The sequence below is a fragment of the Heliangelus exortis genome, chromosome 18 (assembly GCF_036169615.1).
Source record: "Heliangelus exortis chromosome 18, bHelExo1.hap1, whole genome shotgun sequence".
NCBI classification, from domain to species: domain Eukaryota; kingdom Metazoa; phylum Chordata; class Aves; order Apodiformes; family Trochilidae; genus Heliangelus; species Heliangelus exortis.
In genome coordinates this window covers 1,651,645-1,670,698 of record NC_092439.1, presented here as the reverse complement: position 1 = coordinate 1,670,698, position 19,054 = coordinate 1,651,645, and the positions used below count along the sequence as shown (strand labels likewise).

Here is a 19,054-nt window from a genome sequence, read left to right as displayed (position 1 = left end):
AGAGGTCCCTCTGCCTGGCCACCACCCAGAAATGTCCCATTTCCCAAATCCCTCATGTCTGAGCATCCTCTGAGCTCCCAGAGGGGGCTATGGGGGTCTCCATCTGCACCCCCAATCCATGGAGGTTCACGGTGAGGGTCACCATGGATAACATGGAGGGGGTGAAGGTGGGGGCCACGCACGGTTCTGTCTGGGTCCCCAGGAGCAGCACTGGGCATGTCCCCTGCCAGCCCCAGGAAAAGATCCTGGGCTGGGGGCTGCCCACAGCAGAGGGGAGCTGGGGACAGGGCTGGGCATGGAGTGGCACATCACACATCACCCTGTGTGACAAAGAGGTGGCCCTGGTGGTGGGACAGAGCTGTGAGTCACACACACACCCACACATCCGTGCCTCTCCCCATCCTGGACTTTGCCTCCCGTGGATGCTGGAGCAATAAAACTCGGGTGGGGGGGGGCGGGGTTTTGGGGAGGGCCCCCACCTGCAGCAGGCACTTGGACAGGAGGCAACACACGTGTGCTGGTATGCACGGTGTGTGTGTGTTTGTGCACGGTGTGTGTGTGTGTGCAGGAGGTAGCTCTGGGTGTGCAAGGGGGAGCTGTGCAAGCGTGTGTGAGCATAGGCACGCGTGCAAGGGAACAAGTGTGGAGGTGTGCAAGGAGCTGGATGTGTGAGCAGGGGTGTGCAAGGAGCTGCATGTGTAGGATGGGGTCATACGTGTGTGTGTGTGTGTGTGTGCAAAGGCTCTGCACGCGTGGAATGGGTCGTAAGTGTGCGTGTGCACCAGGCAACTGCGCCTGTGTGGGGCAGGCATGAGAGCACACGCAGGACTTGTGATCAGCGTGTGACAGGCGTGCAGCAGGACAGGAGTGTAGGGAAGGGTCCCGGCCCCCACCCAGCCACAGCCCCACGCATGTGCGGGTCCCCGTGTCCACCCGTGAGCATCCCCCACAGCCTCAGCCCCACCGGCGCCTTGGGCGGGTGAGGCGGGCGGGTGGTGGCCGCACCCTGGACCGGGCGGGTGCCACCCGCCACCCTGTCCCCGTCCCTGTCCCTGCCGAGGCCGGGCAGGCTCCGTGGCCACATGCAGGCGGAACGTGGGGGGCAGAACCCGGGACCCCCCAAGGCCGAGGTCAAAGCTGTCGTGGTGGGGGACGGGGGCTGCGGGAAGACGTCTCTGCTGGTGGCCTTCGCTAGAGGGGACTTCCCCAAGGTATTGGCCTCGTCTCCTCGGACCTCCCGGGGTTCCCTGGGACCTCAGCCCCGGTGGGACTCTGTCATGGGTGGGGGCAGGGGGGGTGTTACCGTCCCGTTACCGCCCCGTCCCCCCCCAGGCGGAGCTGCTCCCGGGAGCGGAGGGCGAAGGGTGGCGGAGGGGACACGGGATGGGCCGGAGGTGGCAGCGGAGCAGGGAGGGGGCTGGGGGCTCTGGGGCAGGGGGCGACATAGCCGGGGGCCCGGGGTGACCCCCCTCGGTGGGCGGATGGGGAACCCTCCTTCACCTGGGGGTCAGGGGATGGGCTGTGGGGTCTTGGGAGGGCATCTGGGGGGACTTGAGAGGGGGGGCAGCGTGCAGAGACCCCAGCACTTCTGTAGTCGTCGTCCCCAGGGTATCCCACCTGCGTGAGGCTCGGTGTCCCCACGCCACCTGCCCCGGGGGGACACCACCATCTCTTCCCCCCCTTCCGGCCCTTCCTCCCCCCCCCGTGTGTCCACCCCGTACCCCACCCTGTGCATACATCTCCGTGGGGGTGTCCACCTTCTCCTGCCCTTCCCCTTCCTTTCCCCTCCTTCCCGGGGGTCCTCCCCGTGCCCCATCCTGCTCACACCTCTCCATGGGGTCACCTCCACGGCTGCCCCTTCACCCCCGTGGCAGGTGGGTGCTGTCTCTCACCCCCTGCCCTGTCCTCTGCAAGGTCTATGTCCCCACCGTCTTCGAGAAGTACACAGCCACCCTCCAGATTGGCAGCAAGCCCGTGACAGTCCACCTCTGGGACACAGCAGGTGGGACAGGAGGGGACAGGGCTGGCAGTTGTGGCCCCCACTCTGTCCCCTCTCTCGGGGTGTGGGTTTCGGGGTGTCCCACATCCCTGGTGGGTTGTCCCCATGCAATGACCGTGGGAGATGGGGGGTTAATGGGCAGTTAATGGACAGCTGGTTAATGGAGGGTGTCCTCAGGCTGGAGGGGACACCCATTCCAGTAGGCAACTGGTTTATAATGGTCTGCTTCTCCCGCCGGCAGGGCAGGAAGACTATGACAGGCTGCGCCCGCTGTCCTACTCGGACGCCAGCGTCGTCCTCATTTGCTTTGATGTCACCAACCCCACCAGCTACGACAACATCGTCACGAAGGTAACCCCCGTGGGAGGTGGCACGGAGCTGGGGCTTCTGCCCGTGCCCTGTCCCTCAGGGTGACACACGGGGGGGGACGCAACACACACTACAGGGTGTTTTGTCCCCGCAGTGGTACCCGGAGGTGAACCACTTCTGCAGAGGTGTCCCGGTGCTGCTGGTGGGCTGCAAGACCGACCTGCGGCGGGACCCGGCGGTGCAGCAGAAGCTCCGGGAGGGACGTCTGGAGCCCATCTCCCCCCAGCAGGCAAGTGTCACCCCCCCCCTCCCCGGGATGTCCCCGAGCATGAGGCGGAGGGGGAGCCCTTTCCCGTGGGAGGATCTGACCTCGCTGTCGCCCACAGGGAGAGGCCATGGCCCGGCAGGTCCACGCCGTGTCCTACCTGGAGTGCTCGGCGAGGTACCAGGAGAACATCAGGGACATCTTCGCGGAGGCCTGCGCTGTCGCGCTCAGCGCCGCACGCCGGACCCAGCGCAGGAAGAGACCCCCGAGGGGCTGCGTGCTCTGCTGAGCCCCCCGCCCCGGGGGCTGCCGGTGTGTGTCCCCCTGCTGCCACCGCTGCCACCGCTCCCAGGCTCCTCCTGTCCCCCCCGGAGAAACTGTCCCCGAGCCATGGACGTGTCCCCCGCATGGGACACAGGGTCTGAGCATCCCGGGGGCGCTGGCAGCAGAGGATGGATTTTGGGGGGTGGGTGGGTGGGTAGGGGTCCCCATGGCGCTGGCAGGCCAGCGAGGGAGGGGACAGACGGGGACACCGCGGCCATTAAAGTGTGACACTCGTTAGGGTGACACTCGTTTGTGTGACACTCGTTAGGGTGACACTCAGTGTGACACTGTCCGGGGGGGGGGGGGGGACAGGGCTGTCGGGAGCCAGGCCTGCTGCTGGGGGGCACGGGGGTGTACGTGTGTGTGTACACGTGTGTGTACACGTGTGCTGCGTGGGTATAGGTGTGTGCACATGTGTGCATACATGTGCTGCACATGGATAGGTGTGTTTGTGTGTGTATGGGTGTGTTACATGAGTAATGCATGTGTGTAGGTGTGTGCACCTGTGCTCTGTGTGTGTAGGTGTGTATGTGTACGTGTATACGTGTGTGTAGGTGTGTATAGGTGTGTGTATAGGTGTGTATATGTGTGTGTAGGTGTGTAGAGGTGTGTGTAGGTGTGTATACGTGTGTGTAGGTGTGTATACATGTGTATAGGTGTGCTTAGGTGTATACACATTTGTGCTGCGTGTGCACATGTGTCTGCTGCAGGAGCACAGATGTGCTGCATGTGTTTAGACACGTATGTGTCCTGTGTGTGTGAGTGTGCTCCGTGTGTGCTGGAGTATACACGTGTATGTTGGGTGTCTATATGCACCCACTGCACACGTATGTAGTGGTGAACTCACATATATGTAGGGATGCACACACACGTATGTAAGGATGCACACACACACATGTAGGGATGCACACACACACGTGTATAAGGGTGCACACACACGTGTGTAGGGATGTACACACACACGTGTGTAAGGGTGCACACACACACGTATGCGGTACCGCACAACCGTGTGACCCCGAAGGGCACAGACGGGGGCGTGGCCACACGAAGGGGGCGTGACCACACGAAGGGGGCGTGGCCACTCGGAGGGCGTGTCCGTGCGCGGGAGGGGTGGGGGGGCGCGGCCAATCCTCATCCCGCGCATGCGCGCTGTGTCCCTCTCGCCCGGTGCGGGGGGGGTTGCGGGGGGAGCGGAGCGGGGGGCGGGGGGCGCGCGTTGCGCACGCGCGCAGCGGGCGGCGGGGGAGGCGGCGGGGGGGGTCAGGGGAGGTTGCGGGCTGCGCCTGCGCAGTGCGGCGGCCGAGTCAGTGTGTATGTGAGACTCTGACGGGTTCAAAATGGCGGCGGCGGCTCCTGTGTGAGGAGGGGAACCGCGTCCCGGCCGGGGGGGGGGGAGGAGGAGGAGGTGTGCGGGGGGGCGGCGGCGGAGGAGGCGGAGGAGGAGGAAGCGGCGGCGGCGGGGCCGGGAGGGCACGGCGAAGCCAAGGGCACGGCTCAACGGGGTGTGGGCTGCGGGGGTCCGGCGGCGAGCCGGCAGCCCGGCGGCGGGGGGTGCGGTGGGGCGCGGTGGCGGTAGCGGCGGGGGGACGCGGCGCCGGGCCGGGGAGCGGGGCCCGCCGGAGCGGGCAGCGGCCCGGGGCGGGCGGCGGGGCTGTCAGTGCCCGCTGCCCGCGGTGGGAGCGCCGGGGGCGGCGGAGCGCGGGGGGGGGGCGGCGGCGGGGCCGAGGGGGCGCGGGGCGTTGGGGCCGGCGGGCCGGGCCCGGGCCCGGGGCGCGATCGCTCCTTGACCCGGGGGTTCCTCCTCCGTCTCTTCTGTTTCTCCCCGTCTCGGCGCTAGAAGAGGACAAAGGCGCAGGAGGGACCTGGTGAGCCACTCGCTGGGGGCGGTGGGGGGGGGTCGGGGGTCCCGGCTCGCCGCCCCCGAAGTTTCCGCCGGTCCCCGGAGAGGGGCCCGGGCGGTGGAGCCGCTGCCCCGGCTTGGGGTGCGGGGAAGGGACGGGGGGGGGTTACGGGCGGGTCTCCCTTTTCCTTACGGCCCCCGGGAGGCCGGGCCCGGGAAGTTGGTGGTTAGGGGGCGGCGGGGCGGGCGGCTCCCGGGGCCGAAGGGTGCCCGCTGACAGCTCCCCGGGGACTGACGTCCCGGCCCAGGGCTTCCCCCACCGCCGCTTTGTTCGGGCCGGGCTGGCTCCCTCCTGCCCCGGGGAACGGGGAGGGGAGGGGGGGGTTGAGGCCGCGGCGGCGGGGCCGGGCCGGGGCCTCTGTCGCGGGGGTGGGATGGGGCTGGGGGCCGGGCTGGGCTTGGGGACTTTAGGGGGGTGGTGCGGGGGGAGAGGTCTCCCCGTGCTGTGGGCGCGGGTGTTCCGAGAGGTCTGGTTGTGTTGTAGTTGGGGTGTTCGAGGAGAGTTGAGCAAGTGTACGGTGAAAAACTGAGCTGGGGAGGTCGGTCCCGAGCGGTGCGGGGAAGGAGGGAGGGAGGGAGGGGGGAGATGCTCGGCGGGACCTGAAGGGCTCCGCTGTCAAACCGGGCGGGGAGGGTCGGGGATCAGCAGGATGGAACAAGTTCTCTCCGGGCTGTGGTAGCGGTTCTGTAGGACTACACGGAGTGGTAGAGCCCTTCCCCGAAGGCCTGGCATAGGCATGGGGATTAAGAGCTGTGATATAGCTGGGCTTCGGGTCCTTAGAAAAAAAAAACAAACAACCGAAAAACAAACGACCCCCCCAAAAAAAAACCCGACAAAACCAAATAAAAGCGACAACAACAAACTTTAGGTGGCATCTGACGCCTTGGGGGGTTTCCCGTGTTACTGTGTGGTGTCACAAGGTGGCAGGTTTTGAGACCTGAGCTTGTAGGTCCCTCTCTAGATAAGAGTTAGTCCCCTGCTCTGTGCAGGAGAGATCCCCTCCTCCTGCTCCTGGGGGTTATTCCCCACCTGTGTGGTCGGGACACCCAGGGGGTGGCAGTCGTGTTGTTCAGAGGAGTTGTTGCTTCTCGAATGGGGGATCTTTTGTACGCTGGGGGAACCGGGTTTCTCCCCCCAAAAAGTGTTGTGACAGCAGCTTGCCTGCTCCTGGTGCCAGGGTGGGCCAACTGGTGAGAGTGCAGATCTGGGACCTGCAGCTCATGTCGTGTTACAGAGCAGCTGGTAAAGTCACTTACCCTGGGTCATGCCTAAAGTTAGAATGGGAGCCTTAAAAGTTGAGGTGGGCTCACCCGCTGCCCTCACTGAGCCCCAGCACGGTGGTCTGGGTTCCTTCTCAAAAGGAGTGAAAAAATGAGGGGTGTAGGGGTCTCCTGTCGGTGTGCCCTGCTTCACTGTTTCCTTCTGACTTCAAAGGAGGAAGAGGAGGAAGACAGCAGCCCTGGAGTGTCCTTCTCACTCTCTTCAGAAGAGTCGGAGATGGAGCCTGAGGAAGAAAGGATCCGTTACAGCCAAAGACTGGTCAGTATTGGCCCTTACCAATCCAGTTCTGTTCTTGGTTCTGTTGCAACTGAAGAAAGAAGAGGTTTGTACTGGCAAGAGGTTTAAACAACCCAAAGTGGTGTGGTGGAGCACTGCCACCTGCCCAGAAGTTTTAGCTCGGCTGGCGGAGGGTCAGATGGCATCGTGGGTCCTGTTTGTGTCCCAGAGTTTGCCCTCATGAAGGGCACTTGGCTACTGAACTCTGGGAGAGGAGAAGGTTGGAGGTTGAGTCTGGATTTAGGTACTTTACAAAGGTCTGGATAGAAATCTGAAATGAGTGTGAACGTAGTTTCTGGCACAGCAGGTTTTCTCCATGTGTCTGTAACAAGCAGAGAAGCTGAAATAATGTGTGTTACCAGTATGTTGGCCTGGACTTGATTTGAGTGTGCTGTGAAATCTGAGAAAACCAGCTTCAGCTTCAAGCTTGAATTTGCTTGTGCACACATGCATGTGTCTTCTCCTGGTGGTTTTCTGGTTTGTGTTTTTTTTTTTTTGTTGGTTGGTTGGTTGGTTGTTTTTTTTTTTTGGAGGGAGATGTTCCAAAAGTCAGGTCCTAGTTAGGGCCTGGCAGGAGCTCTGGCTTACCTGATTTTTGGGCTGCACAAAGCTGAAGGTCTGAGAGTTGGGCTATAACTGCTAGAGGTGATTTTATATTCTCAGAGGTCCAGGGATGGAGAGAAAACTTCTGTGGCTCCTGCAGGGTGGTTTCAGGGTGTTGAAAGCTGAGGGTCAGCCCTGTGACAGGGCAGTACGTGTACCCTCACCTTCAAGGTGCTTCCTATAAAGGTAAATCCTTATCCTTTAATACTCTGCAATCATTTGGTGCAAAGCAACATGGTACTTGGCATTAAGCTTTGCCCTTAACAGCAAGAACTTCTTCTTGCTCTTCGTTGCTGCTGGGTGCTCTTGTTTCTGGGTGCCTGGCCCCCAAAAAGGGGCTGGGGACTTGGAGCCAGCTTGCTCCTAGGAACAGAAATCCTCTTGTGAGGGTGGAAATGGTTATCTCAGCATTGAACCTTGGGGAGAGGAGAGTATTCCATAGGCTGAGGTTTGTCTGAACACCTGGTTTGCTGGAGTTGTGCTCCTTTTCTGGTGCTGTTTGATGTCTGTTGCATGTTTCCTTTTTGCTTGAGGATTTGGTGACAGGCATCTGTATGTTTGTAGTCAGCCACCTTCAGGAACCTGAAGTGACTCTGATTTGAAGTGGGTTTTTCATCTTTTCTCTTATTTGAGAGGATGTTTACAAGAAATACCCAACTGTAATAGACCTGTGGGCCCTCCAACATGAATTGTTTTGCTCAAGTGCTTTGGTGATGCTGCCAAAATCAGCAATCCCACCTCCTCCTTCATCCCCACCCACTTTCTCCCTCAGCTGTGTGGCTCAAGGTGCTGCTTTGGCTGAGGAGTGACCATTTCTATAACCAACCATCAGGATGGCTTCAGTTTTGTGGCAGAAAACTTCTGGCAAAACAACTGCTTTGACCAGAACTAAGCCAAAATAGCTGGATAAAGACCCAGCAGGCAGGAACTTCCCAGTTTCAAAACACCTATGATCTCAGAAATAAAAATAGTTGGGAAGAGTTGCTGTCCTGGTGGAGGTGGCCTGAGGATGAGGCTCTCCTGTGCATGTTGTCTTTGCTGGCCTGCAGCTGAGAGGAGAAAGCATCACCCTGGTGTGGTAGGTGAGGAGTTCATGCCTCCTGCTTTGCTTTTCCTGGGAATTCCCATCTCTTTCTGCTCTCTGGCTGTATCAGTGAGGCTCCCTTGTCAAGGAACCTTTAAAAGATCAATTTTTAAATTATTTTTGAATCCAAGCTGCACGCTTTGAAATGTGGGGAGCTGTTCTCTTTGCCAGTGTTCCTGGCCCTTGCAGAACAAGGGAATTATCTGGGAAAGCAAAAGTGCTGAACGTGACTTATTTGAATATCCTACATATGCCTTGGTCTTGGGAGTTGGTTTTGAATATCCCTGCATTAAAAGTTTTTGGTAGGGAAACAGGTAGTTGGTGGTACAGCACGTTTCTGCTGCTGTAAAACTGCATTTCTTGTCTGTGACTGGGGATCAGTGTGGGTGTGAAAGCAAAATAATAAATATATTTTTTAATATTCAAGTGTGATAGCAGTCCTACCAGCCAAACAGCCTTGGCCAGAATAGTTTATAGGGGTGAAAGGGCTGAATTCTTTGGGTGGGCAAGTGGCATCATTTGATGGGACTGATGGCAAGAGAAGCTTTGCAGTCTGGGTTGTCAAGAGCATATTCTGGTGTCACCCCAACCTTAAACCCATCTTCCACCAGGATGTGGAGGAAGTCTTGAGGGTGTTGTGTTATTTTATTTAGTGAGCAATGCCTTCCTCTAGTTCAACAACAAAAAAATCTGATCTGTGTTTGTTTTCTGACTGGATTTGTCAGTACTGCTGAGAGTTTGAGGGTTTGAGGAGGAATTCAGCTCTGCCTCAGATGTAGTCACAGCCCTACAAGAATTCCCTGCCAGTTCTCCCCCCCAGGTGTGATCATGGCTCTTGCATGGGGTAGGTCACACCACTTGGACCATGCTGGTTCCTGGCTCAGGCTCTGCCTCCATGATTCCCAAGGTTTTGAAGACCTGGGTGAGTTGGTCTGGTGGCAGGGCTGTCACTGGGGTCATCCTGCACCCCCCTGGAACAATTAAACCTTGGAAGAAGCTGTTTCCTGGTGAGCTCTGGGAGGCATCCTGGGGATGATGCAGTGAGGAGAGTGGAATGGCAGTGAGGGAAGGAATATCCATGTTCCTCACCCTGAGTTTCATCTGGGCCTCCCTGCACTGTGAGTAGAGGAGGGTGGGACTTGTTAGGAACTGTGGAGTAGTTTCCTACTCAGTGAGTATACCCTGAGCAGTGCTGTGAGGTTGGTTTGAGGTGGTTTGTGAGCTGGTGATGGGCATTTCACAGACCCTTAATGGAGGAGCTGAAATGCTCTGTTGTGTCCTGGGTCCTGAGTGACAATCCAGCCCTGGCACCAACAATGCCAAGGGCCCTCTTGGAGACTTGGAAGTCTTCTGACTGTCACTGGCTGGTTGTGTCAGCTTGTGTCACCACAGGCCCCATGAGGAGGACATTGGCACTTGGAGCTTGAACTTCTTAAAGGCAGGAGCAGCCACATGAGCAGCTAGGGACTGAAAGCTCTGGAGAAAAAGAAGTTTGGTCAGGCTGGTGCTGTTGCTGCTTAGATGCTGCCTGGTTCAGCCTGTCTCAGAGTATGTTGTCAGCCTCGTGTCACCTGGACAGTCACCAGGAGTTGATCTGAGAGTTTTAAGGAGAAATTGTTGCATGTGTGTGACTTACTTTTTGATAGGAGTAGATATATGTCAGGGAAGGCAATCCTGGTGGTGCCCAGGATGCTCCAGTAAATCTCTGGAAGCCACTGCAGAAGGAGCTGTTGGACACAAAGCTCTCCTAAAGATGTGCTGGGGGTGAAGTGAGCTGTTCTGTCCCACCCTCACAGCTCTGGGTGCTCTGCTGAGGAAAAATTGCTCTCTTGCTTCATTCTCTGCTGTACACAAAGCCACTTTACCCACCCAAATCCCTGTGAGTCCGTGGAGCTGTCGAGGAGGAGCAGGAGGCTGCTGGTTCTGGGTGCTGGATGGGGGTGGAAACCTCACCTTCCATTTGCTCTGGGGTTAATTCTGCCAGGCCTTGCCTGCCAACTCCAACCAGCCAACCTCTCTGAATCCCAAACTGGAATTAGCACATCACACTTTCACTTTTCCCATAAACTTTCACTCGGGGTGAGGAGCACTGGGATCACTTCAAAAGGGTTTGGGGAAGTGTGTTGGGACCCTAAGGCCAAAAACCCTGCCTGTTCCTGGTCTCCCTGCTGCTGTGGAGTCAGCAGTCTTTATCTCAGGGTGTGGTTCCAAGTTAGGGTTGTTGGTGTGGCAGAGCTGGTTGAAGAGGTTCTCTCCCTCCCTCCTTCCCTCTCTTAGAGCCCCAGGAGCTGATGCCTTTGGGCTGAATGCTGCTGCAGGGGATTTGGGAGGCAGGAAAATTGGGAGGGAGGGGGTGGGCACGTCTTACCCAAATTGTCTGTGCTGGGCCAGCAAGCTGGCTGCCCCAGCAGCAAACCAGAGGAGACTGGAGAGGTGGCTGGCTGGGATGGGGAGACAGGGTGGAGTAGGAACCTCTAAAACTGGCTCTGCTGCTGGAGAGAACCTGGAGTGGAGCTTCACCCTCCCCTGGGGGGGGTGGCACAGCTCCTGCTGGAGGACCCTGAGTGACCATCCCTGGCTGGGTGCATTGGCACCCTCGGGTGGGTTGGTGGAGATGGTGACACCTGTGAAGGGAGATGGGCTTCTGGAGGAGGAGAGCCACCCACTGATAAGTGCTGGGGGTGTTGGAGCCTACAGGAGGGGGGACTGGAGTCCAGAGAGCTGAAATGCTGTCTCTCCCATTGCTTGGGGCAGTCTCTGCCTTAGCACTGCCCTGCCCTGCCCTCTGGTCAGATCCTTACCCAGAATTTGAGAGGAGGCCCCTGCCTGTCCCTACCAGCCAAAAACTGAGGCCTCTTCTGTGAACAGGAGTTGACAAACCTGTCCTTACACGTTGGTGTCCACACTATCCCCTGGGTGAGAGTTTACACTGCTTGTGCAGCATGTGGAGTCATCAGCTGAGGGATGAAGTTTGGTAATGGGGAGGAAAAGGTTTGTGTAGGGTGGCACCAGCTGTGAGCTGCCTGTGGGATGGCAAAGCTTGACTGCTGGGTGCCCAGAGTCACAGCTCCTCTGATCTTGGACTTCAGAACTTGTTTGTATTGGTGGTACCAAACCTGCCCTGCAGGATGGGCTGATGTCAACTGCAGGGGACACAACCCCTGGGGCTGGGAAGGTCCCTGTGTGTTGGGATCCACACGGGACAGACTCCTGACAAACTTCCATCCCTAATCCTCCCACCACCAAGAGGATGGGTGGGCTCAGAGCTGGAAGGGTGGGCTGTGGGCTGGCAGGACACTGCTCATGGCCTGTGTTGGTCAAGCAGCCACCTCTGCTCTCTCTTGAAGGGCTCCCACCCTCCCAGCACTGGGATGCAATGGGTGATGCCTTCCTATCAGGTTCAGCCTGACTTCTTGTCCCTACTTCATGTGGTGCTGCTTGCTCTGGCACATCCTCAGAGCTTGGTGTGCCTGAGAGAGCAATCCTGCTGGATCCTGGCTGCTCTCCTTCACCTGGGACTCATCTGTGTGTGCTGGGGTGAGAAGCTGGGTGCTTGTACATGAAATTTAACAGGGGTGATGCTTTCCCCTGCCAGGTGATGCTCCCTCCTGCTGCTTCAGAGGTTTGTCTGCTTGTGAAACCCCAGCTGGCCAAATGTCCCTCACCTGCTGGACACACCTCAGTTTCCTAGTCTAGACAGGACCAGCAGAGGTAGGGTAATTAATCTCTGCCTCATGCCTCTGCCTGAAGACACTACAAATGAGTCATTCCAAATGACCCAGGTGTTATAATTGAGCTCTAAATAATTTAGGGACTGTTCAGATTTGGTCTGGGCAGCTCCTGGGTGGAAGCTAACAGCAGCTGAAGGTTATCCTCAGCTTTAGAAATCCCTGGGAGTGTTCAGCATCCTGAAAGATGCAAGAGTGTGCTGGTCCCTGGGTGAAGACATCCCTGACACCAGCTGGATGATGTTCTGTGTCAGCAGAGAGGAACACCCAGGGCCACTGGCTGGGTTTGGGGGAGAAATATCCCATGTGGTGGAGAAACAAGGGGTCCCACAACACTTATCCTCTGAAAATAGATGGAGGGAAGCAAGGATTTGTTCTTCAGAGTGAGATGTCTGGTGGTGCTGCTGATGGGAGAGGGTTACTGGTTCCAGAGGAGGATGGGTGAGTTCTGGAAAGCTCAGTTTGCTGCTAGAGTTGACTTTTACTGCCTCACAAAGATTCTTACACAGTGCCTGACCTGCTTTCATTTGGGTTGAAGAGGTGAAAAGCAAGTGGAAGAGGCGGGAGGTGAGGAGGAATGTGGCTCACCACTGAATTCCTGTGTGGTGTCAGCTTTTGGGGGCTGTAGGGAGCTTTGGTTTGCTTCTTCCCTTTCCCCAGTGCTCTGAACTCCCTGTGCTGCCCACCTTCAGGTAGCTACAGATCTCCCTTTGCAGGGACACTGCTGCCTTTGGATTTTTGAGGGCTGAGGAGTAGTTGAGAGCACGTTCCTACTACAGCCTCTTGGGTCCTGTCAGTGCTGCCAAGGAGCAGCTCTAGGAGCAAATGCTCTGGCACCTCTGTTACACCTTGGGAGGGTCAGGAAACACTCTGTGCCATCCTGGTGTCCTCCAGCCAGGTGAAGGCAGCCTGCATGCTAATGATTGGACCTCACTGCCTGATTTTTCCTTGTCCTTGCTCATCCCATGGGGCAGTCACAGGCTCCAGGATGGTGCAAGGAGGAGTGTGAGCTGCTGCAGGCCCCTGATGCTTGAAGAGCTCTTCTTACACAGCCTGGAGCTTTATCTGGAGAGACCAGAAAGGATGTGATGAACTTGAAGTTTTCTGTTTGCTGATCCTCCCTGTGTTTACCTCTTTTCCTCAGGAACCAGGTGAGGAAGATGCAGAGCTCTGGGCAGGTGTTGTTGGAACTTGAGGTGGTTCAAAGAAACCCAGTGACAAAGGATGTCTGGGAATCTGTGATGGGGGAGAGGAGTCAGAGCTGTTTGACAGGGTTTTGTGCTCTGCTCTTTTTTCTCTGGGTCCATGTCTGTGCATCACTGTTGCTGTAGAAACAGTATTGGTGGTAACCAGCATGAGCTGGCTGTCCAGGGACTCTGAATCCCTGTGGAAGTCCCAGGAGCTCAAACCAGGAGAAGTTTTGGGCTTGGACCTGTTTGGAGTTGCAGGGTGGGAAGCAGAGATAGGTGGGGTTATGCTTGGGCAGCAGTCTGATGGGGAACAGAACCATCTTCTCTTAGTCCTAATGGAGTTTGGGAGAAGTCACTTGATAAAAAGGTGACAAGAGAAGGATCAGGATGTTGATTTAGAGCTGTTACCTAGAAAAGCAGATCCCAGGCAGTCAGGGGATGGTCCTTTTTGATGTCACCTCTTCCCTTGCTTTAATTTTTCCTGAGGCAGCCATGAAATTCTGGAGAGAGAAGAGAGAAGTGGTGCTGCAGAATTTGGGAAGACAGCAAAGTGAGTGCTGGAGGTACAGTCAGAAAGTGTCAGAGCAACAGAAAGCCTGTATTTAAAATAATAAATAAAAAAAAAAAAGGCTGGCCTGTGCTGTTCAGTCCAAGAGTGCCCTGTTTCCCCCTTGCTTTCCTGTGTACCCCTGGCTCTCAGGAGCTGTAATCTCAGGATGAGGCAGCTGGAAGTGGGAAGGACTGGCAGTGTGTGCTCCTCCAGCAGTGTCCCTGAGTATTTCCACACATCACTGAACTCCTGAGCCCCTTTGCCCCATTTGGAGTAAGGAAAGGGCTGAGCAAAGGGAGAGAGTGTGTGCAGTGATGGTGTAACACTGCAGAGCACTGAGGAAATAGCTGGATGGTTTTACCTGCTTTCCATGTTCCTCTCAATGGTCCTGGGGGGTTTTCCTTCTTCCTGAGCATCCCAGGGCCTGTAGCCTGTTGCTGTTTTCTTTAAAGAACAGTAGGAATTGCAGTGCAAACCCTAAAGCTCCCTGTGCTTTTGCTGTCCAAGTACTGCTGTTGTGTCATGGGACAGAAGTGCCAACAGGTTTCTGCAAAGCTGGGTTGGAACACTGGGAAATTCAGCAGCTTTTTCCCTACTGAGAAATCTGAGCTCACCCCCTGAATTCTCAGCATGTTGAGGACACAGAGGTGCTCTGCCTGTCCCAGCAAGGAGTGAGGTTGTGTAAAGCTGATCTGCTAAGCTTAAATCTGTCCCCAACTGCAGGTGACCCCATCTGTCCCTTGTGCCAGCTCTGCTAGGTCTCTGTCTGGTGGTCTGTGTGGGCTCAGCAGCCTGGAGGTAAATGATCCACTCTTTCCCAAGTGGGAAAATGAATTAGGTGGATCTGATTTTCAAGCCTGCTTTTTTGAGGATGTTTTCTCTACTTTGTTCCACTTTGAGGAGATGCTCTGTTGCTGTCCTGGCTAAAGCAAAAGGAGGAGCAGAGCTACCTGAGTGCACAGAGCATCTGCTGGGAACACCCTGGCAAGGGAAGGGCTCTACACAGCAGCTTTTTCCTTGGATTTCTTCTGGTTTGGAAGGAGTGAGAGGTAATTACCAAGAGTTTGCTCAGTTTGCTTGAGAAATAACAAGGTTGAAGAGCAAAGAGTGTTTCTTGACACAGCCTGTGTGGCTGTTCAGTCCTGAAAGGGTGGAGCAGTGGAGGGTTTGGTCCTTCATGAGCTTTCTCAAGCTCTGAGAGAATCCAGGCAGGGTTTGTCCAGCTACAGCTGGGGTGGGTATGGATGCTGTGAGGGTCAGCAGTGCCCTAAAAGTTAGCTGGGACAGTGCCTGTGTGTCAAACAGGTTGCAGGTGACCAGAATGAGAAGCCATCTCCTTTCCCAGGAAATGTTTCTTTACTGGGGGTGTTTCCAGGTTTTCCCATCTGTGTCCTGAGCTCCCACGTTCCTATCTCATGGTTTTGTTGCTGTGGCTGGGTCAGTCTGATGGAGTTTTCCTTGGCCCCATTTCCCTCCCCATCTCCCTCTTTCAGCCTTGCTCCAATTCCCCACTTATTCCTCATGCACCTCCAGTGTCATCACCCCAAAATGCAAACCAAAGCATTCTCCCTGCCAGTCCTGCTCGTGAGAGGAATCCTTCCTGGAGCTGTCAGGCTTGGAAGCTCTCCAGCTCTGTATAGATTCCTCTTCACTCCTCAGCCTGATGCTTGGAGTCTTTCTTGGTCCAGGAATGTGTGACCTGGGACACAGCAGTTCTGCTCTCCAGCTTTTGAGGGACAGGAGATGGTTAATTTGAGTTCTTGGGTTCCTCTTGTGAAAGCAGGCAACAGAAGAGTTAGTTTAATATGTCCAGCTGGTCATCCTGGGTGGACAGGACATGCAGGGCTGCTAAAATTAGCCCCTTGCCACCTTGTCCTGGTGTCAGGCTGGCCTCCAGCCTTGCACTGGGACAGATATGGCCTGGACAGACATCCTGGCCTGGATCTCTTGCTTGGGGGACTGTGTTCTGTTCTCAGATCCTGCTGATCCTCCTTCTAGCTGGGGGAGCAAGGAGCCCAGGGCCACTTTATTGATCATTTCCAGGGCACTGGCAAAGCAAACAGCTTTGCAGAGCCAAAATGTTGACAGGATGAGATGGGGCCCATCTCTAGGACCCGTTGTACCCCAAGGGTGATGGGAGGTGGTGTGGTTTAGCTATTGCTTTCCATGCTTGTGAGGGAGAGGAGGAGAAACTGAAGTGATGGAAGGTGAGGAGGCAGGTGAGGAAGGTGATGGAAGGTGAGGACAAGAAGCTGGCAGAGAAAAACACAAGTAATGTGCTTGTATGGACCAGAACTTGGAGCCTAGACCCCGAGGTGGGAGTTGCAGGCTTGGAGGAGAGGAATATGGAAAGGAAAAGCTCTTGTGCTTAAGTAGCAGGCTGCTGATGGGATGTCATCATCTTTGTGACTTGGTCTTCACACTGGGTCTGAAAATACCTCCTCAGTTCTGGCATTGGCACCTGCTCTGCCCTGGGTCTGCCTTGCTCCTTCCATGCTTGTCCAACCTTGCTCCTTCCATGCTTGTCCAACCCTGCTCCTTCCATGCTTGTCCAACCCTGCTCCTTCCATGCTTGTCCAACCTTGCTCCTTCCATGCTTGTCCAACCTCCCTACACGTTGTTTTTCCATCTCCTTGCCACGGATTTTCGTTGCCTTGTTCCTCCCCCAGACCCTTTCCCACTGGTACAAGAGACCTCATGGAATTTGGGGAGGTTGATAACTGGCAGGTCTCAGCTTGGTGTCTTCCAGACCAAATCCTGGACACTGCTCCTTGCTGCAGATCCTCACTCAAGATTTAAGCCCCAACCAACAAGTTTGGATTCTGAAGGTTTGGATCTACCTAGACAAGAGCCAAAGTTGTTCAACTTCTCACATATTTTAGAGCAAATTCTTAAACTGGGGAGGGTTGAGCTTGTCAGTTTGTTACCAGTTTGGATGCATTTCAGCAAAATCCAAAGGGAGGGGTGGATAGGAGGCATCTGGTGTGGAAGCTGAGAGATGGATGTGAGCTCCCCTGGTAGGACTCTGCTCTACCTGGGAGCCAGGTGGAATTGGAATCCCTGTGGAGAGGGGAACTTGGAAGGAGGGAGTTCAGGAGGGAGAAATGTGATGGCAGTCTTGATATCAACATCTTTCCTCTGAAGGAATAATAGAGGGTTGTGGAAGGCTTCAAACCCAGGAAGCTGCTCTGGAAACACAACAGAGGAAGGGGGGAGAAGGAAGGTGAAGGGTGCTCTGGTCTCCTGAAGTGGCAGGAGCAGGAGGAGGCTTCCTGGAGACTGGGAGATGGAGATGTTGGGAGCTCAGGGAGGGAGGCAGCAAACAGGACAGGAAGTGACTAAAATACTGTTGGTTTCACTCTGTAAATATGAGGCTCCTTCAGCAAAAGGACAGCTTTTTCTTTCTTTTTTTTTTTTTTTTTTTTTTTTTTTCCCAAATATGACCTTATTTCTAGTTCTTCCCTCAAAAAAACAAAACAAAACAAAAATAACCCCACAGGAGAAGTCTTCTGGCTTTCTCCAGCTGCCTGCCAGATCTTTGCCATTAGAGGTAGCTCTGCTCCACCAAGGCAGCCTGGAGAAAGGTGTCCAAGGAGGAAGGGTTTTGAAGAACACCCCATGGAGCTGCATGAGGCACTTCTCTTGGCATCCCTGGGGAAAAGAGGCTGCAGAGGAAAGGATCAGAATAGAAGGGCTGGCTCTGGAGCCATCTGCAGGATTAATATTCATGCTTCCAATTTTCTCCATTAATTGAATGGTACCCAAGAGGGCCAGAAAGAGCTGGTGAAGGACAGGTGTCTGAGATGAGAGCTGCTGGCTGGCTGGAGCTGGAGGATGAATCAACTGCCTTCATCTTGACCCTGCCTGACATGGAGAGAAAGGCTTTGGGCTGCTTGTCTGCTCTTCCTTACTTAAAACTCTCATCAGGATGAAGAGTGCCTGGATCCTAACACAAAGCTGAAAAAAGAAGTGGTGTTTAAATATCCTGCTTCATGCTGAACACTGAGCTTGTCCAACAGAGAGGGATCCCTTGCTTCACTGGAGCTGAGCTTCACGTGGGACTTTCTCCTGGATGGTGGCTGCTGATCTCCTTTTTGGAAGATGTCTCCCTGACTGAACTGACAGATGACATTGGAAAACACCTGGGAAGAAGCAGTCTTAGCCTAAAAGCCCAGAGCTGTGACTTGCTGCTGTGTTCTGGTGAGGTCCACCTGGATGGGCTGGCACCAAGAAGCTGGGCAGGAGTACCCAGCCAAGACCCAACCCTGTGGGACAGAATTAGCTGTTCCCTCCTTTGTGCTGTGGGAAGGGTTTGTGCAGCTGTCCCAGAGTGGGTGCTATTGGAAAGGTGAGGCTGGCATTAGGGTGCTATTTGTGTGTCCCTACAGGCATCACCTGTAGCCAGTTATTAACCAGGCAGCAGTGCCCTGGATGGTGGGGTTGGACATAAATGATCTTTCAAGGTCCCTTCCTAACTTTCTGTTATTCTGGGAAAGCCCATCAGAGCAGAAAAAGGTTTTGGAGTGTCTTGTGGCTTGTACCCTGACCACATCTGTCCTCAGATGGAGACACAATTTGAGGAGCCAGGGAACCATGGGGTGTGCAGGCTCCAGGAGGGGAAAACTCTTTATCCCAAAGTCCCAGCAGATGCTGCTTCTCCCAAAACACACACTTGAAAGTGTAAAAGTTTTTCCTCCCTCTTGCCTGCTCTGTGTGCACTGAAATGTTGTTTTTACCCCACCCTCCCAAGACAACAATGAGATGAAAGTGCTGTGGCCCTGGTGTTGTATAACTGGTGGGAGCTCTTTGTATTGTGGCAGCTTTTTTGGGTCCTCAGCCATGGTCAGGATCCTATTCTCCTACAGACTGAGCAAATTAGGAGGCCAGACCCTTCCCTGCCCACAGCAAGAGGCAAAGCTGATCTGGCTGGGAGAGTGGAGTGGAGTTTTGGAGCTGATGCTGTGCTGATGACAAGAGCATTAGGAGTTTGGAATTTGCTTGGCTGGAGGAGAGGACCCTTTTCATTCTACATTCAGCATCCCTGTTGCAAAGGGATTGGAGTTGAAGGTTTTGCCCACTTCCTCCTGTTGGTACCATTGGTGGATCTACCTGGGCTAAGGTGAAGGTTGCTGCTGGTTTCTGTGAGTCCCTGGCAGGTTGGGGCATCCTCTGAAACGTGTCCCATTTCTTTGGTCATAACATTTCTTTGGTCCTCCCCAGCACAAGTGTAGCATCTGCTACATGGCACCAGTGGGATCTGGATCCAGCTTGGCCGTGTGGTCACATTCCTGTTAAATTAACTCCCCAACACAATCCAGAACCCAGGCTGGCTTGGTGCCACTTCCAGAAGGACAGACAATGCCTGCTGTGCCCTGCAGCCCAGTTGGGTGGGAGCTGTGGCCCCTCCAAAAGGAGTTCTGGAAGGGAGCTGTCAGCTGGAGCTCCTTGGCATGCTCTGAGGGAGGCTTATTCACCCATACCATAGTTACACTCCAACCATGTACAACTTCTGCCTCTCCCCCTCTCTTTCCTGGCCTGGCAGTA

The 19,054-nt window shown here is 55.5% G+C and overlaps 2 protein-coding genes across 4 annotated transcripts in view; both read left to right on the top strand.

The window, feature by feature from the left end:
- Positions 1–917: 917 nt before the first annotated feature.
- On the top strand, positions 918–3,155 carry RHOD (ras homolog family member D). The gene is made up of 5 exons (XM_071762160.1): positions 918–1,211; positions 1,915–2,002; positions 2,241–2,350; positions 2,463–2,601; positions 2,699–3,155. The coding sequence occupies exons 1-5, from the start codon at positions 1,083–1,085 to the stop codon at positions 2,860–2,862; spliced, it is 630 nt and encodes a 209-aa protein (XP_071618261.1). The 5' UTR covers positions 918–1,082; the 3' UTR covers positions 2,863–3,155.
- Positions 3,156–4,164: 1,009 nt separating this feature from the next.
- The window catches only part of KDM2A (lysine demethylase 2A), a 42,693-nt gene continuing 27,803 nt past the window's right edge, over positions 4,165–19,054 (top strand). The window contains exons 1-3 of one of the 3 annotated variants that reach the window (XM_071761559.1): positions 4,165–4,254; positions 4,735–4,762; positions 6,233–6,337. In XM_071761559.1, the coding sequence (XP_071617660.1) occupies positions 4,235–4,254; positions 4,735–4,762; positions 6,233–6,337 (153 nt within the window). In that variant the 5' untranslated portion in view covers positions 4,165–4,234. Of the gene's footprint in view, positions 4,255–4,304; positions 4,449–4,734; positions 4,763–6,232; positions 6,338–19,054 lie in introns of those variants that run through there. The other 2 variants (XM_071761561.1, XM_071761560.1) reach the window with 2 other exon arrangements.